The 14,920-nt window shown below is 42.2% G+C and overlaps 1 protein-coding gene across 3 annotated transcripts in view; it reads right to left on the bottom strand.

Annotated features, from left to right (window-relative positions):
- FAM13C (family with sequence similarity 13 member C) overlaps nucleotides 1-14,920 on the bottom strand; it is a 52,585-nt gene that overhangs the window by 31,509 nt on the left and 6,156 nt on the right. For all 3 annotated transcript variants that reach the window (XM_039382814.1, XM_027745957.2, XM_027745958.2), the window contains 2 exons: nucleotides 13,061-13,259; nucleotides 7,071-7,192 (listed from right to left, as the gene is read on the bottom strand). In XM_039382814.1, coding sequence (XP_039238748.1) covers nucleotides 7,071-7,192; nucleotides 13,061-13,259 — 321 coding nt within the window. The remainder of the gene's footprint in view (nucleotides 1-7,070; nucleotides 7,193-13,060; nucleotides 13,260-14,920) is intronic.

Raw genomic sequence — 14,920 nt, 5'->3', positions numbered from 1 at the left:
GGTGCCTTGGCTGACTGCTGAACAAGCACCTAACTACACCCCTAATTTAGCTCTTCACATATATATTCTTTGTGCCATCTTGCCTGAAAGGAAATAGCAAATGTCTCCATAATGTGAAGGGAACAGAAGGAAAACGAAATTACAGATGCAAAAAGATTAATGCCTAACAACCAAACCCTGCTTTTAGCCAGTGGAGAGGACAGTAGGAGACAGCTGAAGGGAGTTAAAGAAAACTGAGAAAAACATGGGAACAGCAAAAGGACTAATTTATTAGGAAAGAGTGAAGTATTTGTAGTTTGCTTTAATAACATGTCAGGAAGGTACTGCAAGGTTACAAACAGCTGGAGAACTGATTCACTAATGAAGAAAAATTATTTAGAGTGATTTATTGAATTGAACTAGAGCTAGACGTTAAGGAAAGGATGAAAAGGACACATGCCAGATTTGAACACTTCTGGTATTCATTTGGATGGCTCCTTTCAAGGTGCATAACATAGCAAATGTGAAATCTCCTTAAAAAAGAAAAACAAAGTAAATTTTCTAAAGAAACCAAACCAAACCCTAAATGCCAGCAGCAGTTCATACCAGCACTATATGAAGTTCTACATAATTCACAGCTGTATCACCCATGAGTCTTGCACTCTGGAGATTAAAATGAATTACAGCAGCCATGAAGTACCACCTGCATCTCGTTCAGGTTGGTGCTCTTGTCTGCTGGTTTGGGGGTGCATTTAGTCATGCATTTTACTGTTTCTTTTTCACTAAAAATACTGGAGTATGATGCTCTTGGGTTTGTATTCTTTGGATTCTGGAGGCACTGAAATCATTAAGGTGAGTGACCATTTTTGTGTGAAGAGCATTTACATGAACAACATCTGCTGAGCTGATCTTACTCTATCCAGACACTTTTGGGGTATGCTTTTTCCTTTTCACCAAGATTAATTGCTCTGCTAGGCAAATGCAAGTTTTCTGATTGTCACCCGGCAACACAGGGCTTACAATTTAATAACTATGGGTTGGATCTTACTCTCATTAAAAGTCAATCACAAAATATCCATTAACTTCAAAAGCAGCAGGAACAAGCCCTAATTTTCCATCTGTGCTGAGTACATTAAAATTATTTCAGGCCTTAGCTAAAATTTTGAATAACTGCAGGCACCCTTATTTTGTATAATTTACATCATGTAAAATAATGAAAATGGAATTCTCTCTGTGGCTCCTACTCAAATATGTGTTATATGGTCCTTTAAAAAACATGAAAGGCCTGGTCTCTCACCCTCCCTTATAGACTCTGGCTTTGGCAGAATTATCCTCTTCTCCATGACAAAGATGGCAAAGATGCAATGAGTAATATGTACATTTGAAGCCTGTGGACATAACAAGAAAAAAAAAATCTAAATACTAATTATCATAACAGAGCTCCTACCAGCCTTCAAGGGGAAGATCAATTTGCATGAGCAGTGTGCTATTTGAAAAACAGACCAGAACGAGTGAATTTTTTGAATTATGCATGACATCACTTCTAAACTTGCATAAAACGCAAATAAAACCACACAATTTTAAAAGCTGGGCAAAATGTTTGAAGGTAACCTAAGCAAACTCACATCACAGTTCCTAGATGGAACCCAGAAAGGAGCATTGTATTCTGTAAATTGAAATCTACTCCAGCCCAGCTCTGGATCACAGTAGCCCCATCCTCAGCTGAGTTATGTGTTTGTGCATCACAGTGCCACACGTGCTCAGGGTCTTGGCACTGGTGATGCCAGGGTAAGTCCTCCCAGCCAACCACACAGTATTCCGCGGGATGAAACTCCTTTTCCAGTTTCACTGTCAGTCTATCCTGGCCCAACACTCCTTCCCTGTCTCCAGTCTACGAATCAGTTCCACCCTTCCCACCGTTAGGGTGGCCCACAGGGGGAACAGCATCTCAGTACCCTCTCAGGGGACTGATTCAGCCTATCCAGAGGTCACGTCACACGAGTTCACAGAAAGGCAGAACCCACAACCAGCACATCTCAGCGCCAGGAAAACAAAAAAGGTCCTTTCTGAGACCTCCACAAATGGCAAAAAGCATTCTGAAATCCAAACACCTTCATACAGGGCTGCAGGTGGATGCTTCAAAAGCATGCCTTTGACTCCTTGGAAAGCAGTGCAGAACCGCAGCAGGCTTTGGGGTGAACATAAAGAGAGAAAAATGAGAGGAAAAACACCATCAAGGGCCCAAGGCTACTCCCTGGGCAATCCCTGAATGATGGAATGAGCACTCAGACAGAGAGCCAGTGTAGCACTGCCTGTCTCATCAATCACAGCCCTTATGTAACACAGCCAGCACTTGTTTTTCTTACTATGAGAGCCTCTCATACTCACCAGGAGCAGTTCTTACTTGGGCTACAGTAACATGCTATTCTTTTCTTGCTACTCTATCCTCTCTGCCTCCCCCCTTTCTCTTTTTTTTTTCTTTAGTTGTACTGCAACCCAAAAGCTTGCTCAGAGAATTTTCCATGCCTTGGTACAAGAAGTCTTACTGAAACCAGAAACACCAGTATTTTAACATCAAGATTTCTGAAGAAACTGTTTTTAGGAAGTGGTCATTTATTTCCCAGCTTTTTCCCTGCTCACTTGGCTGCCTGTACAGGTGAGGGGATGCAGCCTCACAAGCTCTAGCTAACTCATGCAGGTCTGCCAGATGGCACAGGGACATCAGCACTTCTGCAGCTTCCCTGCTCCATCCCACTCATCCTTGAGTTGTAGCTGTTCAACAGAAAGCCTGGAAATCAAAGGAGTTCCCACCTGAAGGGCTCTCTCAAAAGTTACTTGCCTGGAAAACTTAAATACCAAAAGCCTTGCTAGAGCTTGGCCTCCCCTGGGGGATCAGAGAAACCCTGGAGGCTGCTGAACCATGGCAGTCCAGGGCTACTGGTATTTCCAGTTTTCCTGGAGAATAGCCATAAGTCTGACAACAACTGCCACCCTACAGCCTCTGCAGAAATTAGGGACCAACCCAGGGACCAGCTGAGTCCTGTTAAATGAAACCACTCCATTCCCATTTTGTTTGGGGAATGGGAAAGATGGGGAACTTTCAGGAATTTTTCTTGGCAGAAAACTTAACCCCAAGGTGTAGTTCCCACACTGAGATGGAATGCAGCCTTCTCTGAAGCACTGACCTTCCCACTGCCTAAGAGTGCCTTGTTTCAGCCTCCTCCCTGTGTAACAGGCAGCTGAAGGAAACACCACCCCCTGTTCAGGTAAGTGCACACAGCTTGCAATCCACACCAGTTTTGCTGATTGCCTTTGAGAAGGCAATTGGCAGGAGCAGCTTTTTGTAATCATATATATTGTTCCATACTGGCTTTCCTACTCTCTGCTAAAAAAAGGCAATTCTCTTTTATTTGTTCCCAGGACCTGCATATAACTTTTATCTATCGAAAATGCAAATTGTGTTACTCTCTTATCCAAACCCAGCTACACACAATGACCAGAGCAGCATTCACTGTAATCACTGGAAATAGTATTAGAAATTCATGTTCTGGGAATAAAATGTAAAGGTTTCCTTCTGTGCAGATGGCATTCCATGTACTGAATTGATCCTGATGTTCATGAATCATGCACGATAAACACCTCTTGAAATTGAAATCCTTGATTCACAGGCCAAGTACAGCTTAGCCAAGACAGCATTCCCCATTCTTCTCACTGCAAACCTCTTCACCAAGTCTGTTCTTCCATTTCCCTCAAATCCCACAAAACCTTTCCTCTACTGTTTTGGTGGTTATCCAAAAATGAAAGTACTCCCTTAAAAAAAACAATCCACATATGTGGCACTAAACCTGCATTAGATGGGAAAACTGTTGTTTAAACATGTCTTAAAATGGCTCTTTGTGGTCTCTTTGCAAACACGTGTTTGTTCTTCCCGACACCCCCTGTGAGGCTATTGTCTCTCATACAGAGTGTCCTGGGAAGGTGTCCTGAGGTGTTTCTCACTGGTCCTTTGTTTAACCCCTTCCTATTGGCTGTTGACCCTTTACCTGATGTTTTTTTCTGTGTGACCCTGAACTTGTGATTGGTTTCCCTTTGACCCTCCTAAAAGCTTTATAAACCCCTTCCCAACAATAAACCCTCTCTTGCCTCCTCTCCACGACGGTGTGCTGTCTCTGTGCCTGCCATGGGACCACGTGGATGCTGGGGGGAGGGGAGGGCACCTCTCCCCTCCAGGCTGAGGACCAGAAACCCCTGAGGAAACCCCTGGAGTTCCCTTTCCCCGTCCCTCAAGACGTCGGAATGGTTCTTCAGATGGAGATGGAACTAGAACTGGGCTCCCCCACGTTGTGGGTGGGGAAAGGGATCCAGACACATATATATGCTTGTAGGTTGTATTTTGGTGGATTGCTGCTCTCACATTGCCTGTTCTGTTCTTCTCTGTCACATATCTGTTTATGAGCATCCCTTGTTAGATTACCCTGAATTTAGATTTCTCTGTTTAACAGGGACTGGACTGAAAAGTTTTTTCTATCTCAGTAGTTTTTAATCCATATTTAGAAAAATTAAAACTATCCTGTTTTTAGCTGCCCCACACTCACCAGAACAGATTTCTTAAAAAACTCAGCAGAGACCTTTAAACTCCAATGAAGCTAATGACAGAGCTATATCAATCTGCAGACTCTAAGTTAAAACAGAAGTAACAACAAGCTGCACTAGAAACAATCAATCTTGCTTCTTCCTACGAGACAGAAATAATCCTTTACATATCCTACACACACACATCTGATACACCGAGAGAGCCTGCCCAGGGTCACCTCTGCAGCAGTGTGCCAATCTCCTCCTAAAGACCAGAGAGCTTTTAGTCTATGAGTTAGGCAGATACAGCGTTCCAAAGCATGGTTAATTTTACCACTAACCCAGCAAAAACAGTGGAAGAGAGTGAAATTCAAATTTAGTGGGGGTAGCAGACGTGTTCTGTCCAAATCCAGCTACGATTGCTGGCAGCTGCCAAACCTGAATACTTAACCTTTGCCATGTCCACAGCAGAGAAGGCAGAAAACAAGGCAGGACATCATTCCCTGGCAGCAGTGTCCCATCATTCCCTGGCAGCAGTGTCCCAGGCTGTTGCATGAGTCAGTGCTGTGGTCCCAGTGCCAGAGGCCCGTGTGAGCAGAGACAGGGACACTGAACTGCCAAAATGGGGCCCTGCCAAAGCTGGCTGACAGCAGAGGGATGGGGCAAGCTGGTGGTGGCCCTTGAGGGGAGTCACTGACACAGTGACCCTCAAACTGAAAGTGGTAACTCCAGCATTGTGATTCAAAGTCCCTTGCCCTGGCTGGGTGGCAGGAGTGTCTTTTGCAAGGGCAGTTAAGGCAGTTAAAGTAAATAAAGTGTGTGTGTGATGCCAGGGACCGTGTGTTAATACTTGTTTACTCCATGTTTAAAGTTTCTTATTTGAGAGTAAAGTCATCTACTTTTTTCTTTTTTTTTTTTCTTGTAATATAATCAAACTAAAACATGGACAGAGCTGAGATTTGATCACTATGCTTTCACAGCTCTTAGGATGGTAAATCCAAGTACCATTATTTAACAGATTTAACCCTTGTGCATAGCAGGCTTTCTAAGGAGCTACCCTGGTGTTAAGCAGGAATAAATAGCATAGTGAACAATGGTTTAGTACCAAGCAAACTCAAAATGCCAAACTGTTGAAGAGGACAGGGGAACTTTGCTGTGGTTACTGTTTTATTCATGCACACTGTGGTTCTTACCTATCTTCCTTTCATCATATTCCTTTCGAAATTACCAGTTACTTTATTATCTGCCCATACACAGGCATCCCACCAGCAGAGCCACTAGGTAGGCCTAACTATATGATACTAAACTCACCAAGCTCCTCTTTACAAGAAAACCATGCAATTCTTTCCTAGCATAAAGAATACCAGAAAAAGAGAAGGCAGGCTTCCTAATTAAAAATTCTTTCTGAGATGCAGTGTCTCAATTGCACAGACAATCACTGTAGGGCAAAAGCAGTTCTTTGTCCAAGATAATTATATGCTTGGTCATTCTGCTAAACCTTCCTTTGAGAGCACAAATTAATATGATTTACAATGTTGCCTGCTAAAAGCTGTGGTGAAACCAACCAGTTCGTTTCATATAAAGCACCCAAAATGCCTTCGGATGGCCACTGTCTCTACTAACCTAATCCTGACTGGAAACAAACCTTGGAGCCAAGGTGCTCTAGATGGCAAATAGCTGTGCCCTGAGCGTCCCTGGGATGTACTGCTGCTGCTTCAGTCCCCCCACAGAGCACCAAGGCTGCCATGCACCTCGAGACAAAGAGCAGAGACCTGGCTCACCTGCCAACAACTCTGTGCACAGAAAAGCAGGGCCAAACCAGCACTTCAGCATGCAAAAATTGTAAAGCAGTGCCCTCAAATTTAGTAAGAACTAAATCTTATCCTTAGGACACACCTTCACCGGTCACTGGGTGAGTTGAAACCCCTTTTTTAGCCTTTTGCAGAATCATGAAGGATCAGGGTAGAAACTGTGACTTTCAATAGTTATCAGAGCTGGGTTGCTTGACCATCAGCTGAGTTACCTGCCACCAAGACTTTTTAATGCCTGACCCGAACACACTGTGCCCTTCCCAGCACTGGAACAAGCACAGTTGCCACAGCACTCAAGAGTCTAAACTATACATAAATGCATACCCATGGTAAAATTGGGTGTGCAGGTTCCCACTCCCATTTCACAATTAGAATACAGCTCTGAGAAAGAGTGAGGCAATTCAGCACTGGGGGGGAAAAGAAAAGAAATGGCAAGATATTTTTGAAACTTGGCACAGAGGAACTGAAGTTTCTGAACTGAGGATGTTCTTCCCGCTTGAAATGTAAAGGGGTTTAAAGAATGATGAAATTTGCATTCTTATCTTTATCCCTTTCGCTTTCTCCAAACAGCCCTAGCCATATAAATAGAGAATATAACTGCCAGTGAGAGCCAGGAGTCGGAATATTTTATACAAAAGGCAGCAAATGAATTAGCCTTTCCTACAGTTAATCAGAAGTGAAATGTGCTGTCTGATCCCAAGGGCTTACCTTGGTTGAAGTCTCACGACTGTTTCCTGGCACCTCAAAGCCACATTCTGTGTGTAGTCATTAGCTGAGGATCCAGGCTTCCCCTGCCACTCTGGGAGGCCTGGCAATGCACATTCCAGCTCCTGCACAAAGCACACCAAAAAAAGAAAAAAATTGAATGTGCCCTGTCAGTACCAATCAGGCTTAGCCGAACGTTTCGCTTTGAGACAGAAATTGCTCCATGAGACTGGATGCTGATTGTGGATCTTTGTTCTTTTTTTTTGGGTAGTAATCTGGAAACATGTGGAAAACACAAAACACATACTAGAAAATGTTCTAAACAAAATAGTATGTTCTTTCTCTGGAAAACAGTTTTTGAAACCAAAGCAGACTGTAACCCATTTTCTGTTTGTTAGTTAGATAACAGATGTCAGCTTCTGAGCTAAGAGGTACTATACACAGAGTTCATTTGAATTTATTTACTCATATGTCAGTAATTTTACTACTTGGCTATCAGCAGAAAAATTCTGGCTGACAAAGGCAAATGCAGTTCACTTAAATAAGATTTGTAAGGTTTAACCACCTTCCTCTTTTCCTTCCCTAGAATATGTGTAGCTTTACAAATAGAGTATTACTGCGGAAGGAGGGAAAGGCATTGAGGGGAAAAAATGTCCCATCACCCAACCTGCAACACAGAAAATAGAAAAGCCAATTCAGTCCAAAAAAATGAGTAAGGGAAGAGGAATGAGAAAGGTACCCATTTTACTCCAAGCTTTCAAAAAACAGTTGTAGGGCTGTGACGAGATGTGTTCAGCACATGTTAATTTTCCTGCCTATAAAATGGTCTGCAATATTTCCCTTGCATTGCAATGGGGTAAGTTAATGAAGTTCTTTGAAAATGTGATAATCAAAGTGGGACTTTTTTCCTGCTTCTTTATTAGCTTTTATAATCCAGTATTTTAGTCTAAGAGTTCATCAAATTAAAATATGATGTGCTTTGCAAAACAACAGTGTTCACTTCCCTGGTAAAGCAATGTGTCTGATTTTGCCTCAATTTCAAAGCTTAGTTGGATGCATGGAAATCAGAAGTTTGAGTGGGAATGTTCGTATGGCAACTCAGAGGGCAGAGAGAACATGGCAATTCGAGATGGTTTCTGCTAGACGAAAGGGAAAGCTGAGGACAAGAGTATTTGCTGGCAATAAACGCTTGCAGGCTTGATGTTTGAGGACTTGGGTGGTTTGGGGTTGTTAATTTCTTTTCTGTTTTTCTTTTTTATGTCTTTGTTACTGCTCATAAGTCGTGTCATTAGGGTGTTAAGGAGTAACCCTAGGGAAAAACACCCTTGATGGAACCTCCATTTCTAAAGAGCAGTGAAATCCATTCCTGATGCGTCAAAGGCATCCAACAGTAGAGTACTGTCTTCTATTTTATTTTTGTTTCTTTTTCACTAGAAAGGGTGAAGCTTCTACAATGAAGCTGCATCTGCTAAGCAGTCTGTGAAGAGGGAAATCTCCAGGCATTGCTGAGAAGTCTCAGTGCTGCATAATCACCACCATGATATCTGCTTTGTACACAAAACACTAAGTGGTTTGGAAGCAGCCAAAAATTAACATCATGGATACACACATGTTGGGATAAACAAACTTTTGTTTCACAAGTTAAATTTTATTTTAAAATCTTAATTCCCCCTAAAAAATCACAGCATGTCATAACCCATCTCTGTCAGGGCACCTGAATTACAGTACATGCATACTTGCTGTAATTACAGAGCAGTTTAATCTGTCCTTGAACTCCAGAAAGTGCCTTGCATCCTTTATTCAAAACACAAACACTCCCATTTCTCTGCAAATGGAAGCACCATGCAAATATTGAACCAGCACTTGGAAGCACAGCCTTGGTTACCTCGTGGTGCTGTGTCAACATAGAAAAGAGCCAGAAATGAATCCTGGGCAGAAGTGCCTCCTACACCTCCTGAAAATTCCAGTCCATACAAGAAAATAGGCAGGTACATTTAATGGACAGTGAATTGAAGAGATTTAACCCGTGATGGGAGCCATGGCCTAGACATAAACAGAGTATACCTGGAAACTGAGCAGAACTTGCAGACTGCCTGACACATTTGTGAGCTTGTGTAGCTGATGTGTCAACATCAGCTCTGGTTTTTGGATTCCTGTGCACTTAAAAACACAATTTTGTTGTCAAACTATTGGAAGCTCTTTGACAGCCAAGCAATTTGCCCCTTAATTTATACTCAAAATACTTTCACTCTGTAGTCTTCAGCATTTCCAGCTCTAGGCATTGATTGTCAAGCCACCATTTCATTTTCATTGTCATTTACCTTGATAGCAAAACTTTAAAACTGAACTTTTACTGTCTCTACCTATTAGCATTTTTAGTGTCCTTTTATAAATATGTCTCAGTATCAATAAGGAATTTGAGGATGACTCATTTAATAATCTATATTCATGACTGTGCATCAAAGGTGAGTGACAGGAGAAAGGACTGGGCAAGGAAAGCAGACTTTTTATTTCTCACCATCTGCTCTCACAGTGACTCCCCGGAGTATGTTCTGGGCATAAGCTTCTTCACCTCTTGAAGTCAAATAAATCCTAATTAATTTGATTTTCTATAGTTTAATTTTGGAGAATTGCTAAAGAAACTCATGAAACCACAGGAAAGAAGAAACCAAATAGCTGTGCAATAGGAGTGCATCAGTGTAATCACAATCCAGCAGCCTGCCTCTCTCCCCATACTTTGTTTGGAAAGGTTACAGCTGCTTCCATACCCAGCTCTGCCCCCAGAGAAATAACTGCACGCAATATGCAAAGCACAGTTTTACTCTAGTGACATTTTATCATCTGACAAGTGGTCAAGTGAAGCCACCTGATACTGCTCTTTTATTGCACTTGGTTTTGTTAATCATCAGTGTAAATTTAATAACCTTATCTTCATGAAGACCTAGGGTACATGACCACAGTACTGCACTTGTGCCAAAAAAAAATCAGAGGCACAGGAATTGCACTTCAGCAGACTGAGAGCCTTGTGAAGCTCAAAATCCCCAAGTTGGCCACCTTTCCTCTACTCAACCACAGTGGTCTGTTCCCTCTCAGTGACCTTTCTACAGTGGAAATCCCTTGGATTCTCTCTACTAGAAAAGCACATAAAAATGGTTCCCATCCAAACAGACTTTAATCCTTCCAACACATGCAGCAAACTTACTTATCTCCCAAGAGCCTATTCTAATTTTAAAGGCACAGTTCTCTAAAGAAACATCTCATGGGATTATAATACACAGGAGCAAATAGAAAACAGTTCCTTGGCTTATCAGAGCAACACCTTTAAAAGAGACAGTGTCACTGCAACATTGTCAGTGTTTCTGATGTCACAGAGAAGTCAGGTTGGGGAAGTGAGGACACTGTTGAAAAAGCACTCTATCAATAAACTCGGGAAAATGAGGATGAACTGTTTCATCATGATGTGCAGTGCATCATGCTTTTCTTTCATAAATGCAGGTACTCAGCAAATGCTGTTTCTCAGTTTGACATCAGCTCCTTGTAAGTACATCATTTATCCCATGGAGTGGCTTGGTGGCAAGCTGTGTCACCAAAGGAAGGTATATGCAGTTGCACAGTGTTTGAAAGTATCACCTGGCCCACTTCCCATAATAAAAACCTGCCATACACACATGAACAACAGCCACTAGAAACAACACAGCAGCACTTTGCTTTCAGCTTCAAAACAGAGAGAAGCAATTGCTGCCAGTTCCCAACTAGGGCTGTTAACACAGGGAGCTGAGACAGGGTTTGGGAGGTCACAACACAGCAAGGATCCCAATGAGAGCCCACACACAAAAACAAACCCTTCTTGGGGCTCTTCTGCAAGAATAATCTTGTTTTTCTTGAGCACTGTTGATGAAGCCAAGGCAGGTGCTTGCTTCCTTAAGAACAAAAGCCCCTGAGGTAGCTGAAGATGCAGCAAGTGAGCACTCAGGGTCAAGGAGCACGTGCATCCTTATTAATGAGAATAAAGGCTTGGTAGATGTTTTCTCCAAAACAGCTTCCTTCTGCAAACCATTCCCAGGAGCAAAGTCTTTCCATAACAGCACGCGCCACTGAACTCAGTTTGGATATAGGATATCCATCAAAAAGTGTCCCATGGTACTAGGATACCATTCCCACTATGAATGAGTGGAGTTACTGTTACGGAGGGATGTTTGCTTTGTGTTTATGCTGCATATTACACTCAAAGCTCTGCACTACTCTCATCCTCAAGTACTCCCATAAATCAGAACTAAAATGGTTCCTACTCATCTTACATCTTCCATTACGCCAGGGATGGGAGCAAGCGGTAGCATGGGGCCCAGGACCACTTTTGTCTTTCCTAATTCAAGCCCTTGAATCATGTGAAAATTATCTGCCTGACACTGTTTTTCCTTCCAGAGGCTGCACACCTAAGCTGCACTGGCATTTTATGGCAGTCTAATTATATGCTCAAGAAGTTTCCCAGGAAAGAATATCAACATTTTCAGATAACCACTTCAGACCACGTACAACACTACAGAGCAGTAAATCTGTGCTGTGTTGGCTTTCACTGGGTGAGAGATACAGACAGGACACACACAGGGAGCAGGCAGACAGGGGGCTTGGAAGTAGCTGAAAGAATAACAGATGATCTATGAGACAGATCTTGCCCTGTTTACGACTTCTTCATGATTCCTATTCCTGATATGCCTCTACTTGCTCTTCATAGGTCAGTATTCCCACCATTTTTCTTTTCAGTTGATAAACATGTACACCTCATCTTCCTGAAGTCTAAATAATATTTCCTAGTAATGCAATACAGTTGCAAAAAAGCCAGTTATTGCTTATCTCTGGGATGAGCTCCAGAAGAACATGCAGGAAGATAAGGGGAAAGAGTTTGATATTCCTTCTGTAGGAGACTGTGATAATACCACTGGGATGCCATTTGCTTTTCATTTTCCTTCTGGAATTCAAAAGAATAGTTCTCACTTAGAAGGTAAGACATTCTGTCCAAAATGATGAAATCCCATTATAAACTTGAAAAAAATGGTCCAAAATAATTCCTACTTTATGACGGGTTTGAAGCCCTGCAGAAAGCGCTCTGCAAATTTCTATCCACAGACAAGAAGGGAGGAGAGACAAAATGTAGCCAAATACATTATACATCAAAGAAGATATGTAAATACAGACATCTGTATTTACAGATATCAGGCTTTGTGCCTACTGCAGGCCAGCAAATCTCCCAGCATTAATATTAACTCTCTTGGATATGAGAATATTTCTAGCTGAGGAGTTAAATCTGCACAAGACCTCTACCCCTTACACCGCACATCAGACATGACTTGGGAAGCACCAGGGAAGAACAGAGGCATTATCAGCAGCTGCTGAGAGGTGGTAACTCTAGAGCTGACATAGCAAATGTACCTCCACAGACAGCAGCAGAAGCTTCTTCATTTCTAGTCTTCTTTTATACCCTTCAGAAAAGTTATAGTTTCAACCTGGGAAGCTTGTGAGCAAGAGCTCTGCTACCAGAATCTGCATTGGAATAGACTTGTTATTTAAAGATGAGAAAAACAGAAATTAATATAAAGGGAAAGTATTAAAACTCTCTATTGGCAGCCAAAATACCAGCACAAGAGATCCTCAATCAAACAAAACAGAAAATGTCTAATCAAGTGCTGCAACTACCAAGTTTTTTATATTTGGTGCAAGGAAACGCAGAAAATATAAAGAGAGATATCTTCAGCTATGCTGTGCACCCACTCATGACAGCGGTTGCAACATAGCCCTCTCTGCAATTCCCTGGCTGAAAGAAATTGTCTGTTATTATAGGATGGTTCCAGGACTGCAGGTCCCTGAAAATCATGGTAGATTATCCTGAGGTCTTGATCACATCATGAATTACCTGGGGGTCCCACTTTGCATTTCAAAAGTTATGTTTGCTCAGACACCGTACCACAAAACGACCCCTGGTAAGTTTAGTTCTTTACCTGACTTTCCTCATGGCTTTTTCCATTTTCTAGCTTTGCAATGGGCTTGGGTTTTCTCAGCTTTAAGTTGCCCATTTCAGGCTTTAGAGCACAGTCAATCACAGCCTGCTGCCTGTGCTGCTGAGCGTCTGGCAAAGGCAGCTGCCTTTCCTCTAAGACAGCACCGTTGTCCGGATAATTTTCTTTGTTATCATCATCTCTGTAAGAAAGTAAAATTGAAATGCATCAGGCAGGATTTCAGACACCTGTCAAAACATTAGGGAGGAAAAAGAGCAACAAGTGCTTAGCTATTCATGGCATATTGCTTTTACTAAGTTGAGTGGTCTACACATCAAACACTGCATATGTCAGAAACGTGAGTCTAAACTACTGTTAGCATTATTACACATTCAACTGCGGAGCTACTTAAATAAGACTAGTTTTAGAGGCACTCTTTGGCTTCAGCCCTGTAGTTCACATCCCCCAAATAAAATCTGAAGCTGTCCTTTTTATGCAGAAGGCCTTTCACCACCCAATGATTCAAAGTAAGTTGTAATCTCACAAGAATGTCATTATACAGAACAGTTCCTCTCTACAGTCTCACTTCCCTTCTGACAGGCTCTGGTTTTGAGGGCTTTTGAACAAAGTGAGGGAGGTAGCCATTCAGGTAGGGTCTGAACAGCCAGAGGTGTGTTTGGGTGGAAGGGACAAGTGCCCAGTTTGGAGAAAACGTCCTCCTGTATAACAGCACACCTGGGGGTTTAAACAGACGCTGTTATTCATGGATGCTCAGGTAACCACTGAATCTGGGACAGGCATTTTCAATCTCCACCCAGCCTGCAATGTGCAAGCTGTCCCAAGAAGACCTTGCTAGTCCTATCCACGCCCAGTCATTCCAGCTTTAGACTGGCCTAATGCCTTCCCCTGGTGGTGTCTCCCTGGCACCATTAGGAAAGTTTCCGCAATGCAGGATGCTGGGCTGCCTGATCAGCTGGCAGGATGAGCAGGTCGGCATTACTGCTCCAAAATCCCTGGCTGTAGCTTAGTTTGCAGGTGGAATTTCAGATGTTAGCTTCAGCTGGTAAAATCCTAATGGAGAGATGACCTTTCTCCTGGTATGAAACTTTCCCAGCTGAGGGAGTCAAGGACTATTGAATTAAATCCCCCTGAGTTTTTTTTTGGTTTGTTTTTTTTTTAGAAAGCGTAACTTTCTAGTTCAATGTTTTCTCCCAAGGATTCTAAGCTGCCAAACTCGCTTTCCATCTGTGGCCCATCACCATCCAGATGGATGCTCACAGGGTGCCTGTGGAGCTGAACACCATTGCTGCCCATGCCTTCTGCAAGTGTGCTCCAAGGCAGTTGTTATAGTTACAGCGTAGGGTGCTTTATAGCCCACAGGCATCTCCACAATGTGCACAAGTGCTGCTAATTTTAAGGTATGATCTGACTTTAAAATCTTTCTGAAAGGTTAAGTTGCACACTCTAGCAATCAACATATACTAACATAGCCATGAGAGAGATGTGCCTCAAGAATACTTCAGGTAAATTATAATTTGAAGGATTTTTTTTTCACAGAGACACTCATCAATAAGCATATCCTTGCACAGTTGCAAAACTCCACATACCACTACTTTGAACCAGCTGCTGTACAGTAAAATTATTATTAGCAACCAAAGCTGCATCTGAATGACAGTAACACAATGTGAAGTTAAGAATACAGACCATAATATATTTACTTACATAATAACATCAGTAATTAATCTTAATATTGATTACACAAAAGCATACAAGACAATTATGCATTTCCCAGAAATACTAATGGCCTTTGCAGGTAATACCCCAGAAATTCTTCATTCCCTTGAGAATAAAGGTTTCTTTCTA

Source organism: Pipra filicauda, unplaced genomic scaffold, assembly GCF_003945595.2.
Source record: "Pipra filicauda isolate LSUMZ 115617 unplaced genomic scaffold, ASM394559v2 scaffold111_size4109106_pilon, whole genome shotgun sequence".
Classification (NCBI taxonomy): domain Eukaryota; kingdom Metazoa; phylum Chordata; class Aves; order Passeriformes; family Pipridae; genus Pipra; species Pipra filicauda.
The sequence above is the reverse complement of the archived record's forward strand: the minus strand, read 5'-3'. Positions and strand labels throughout refer to the sequence as shown.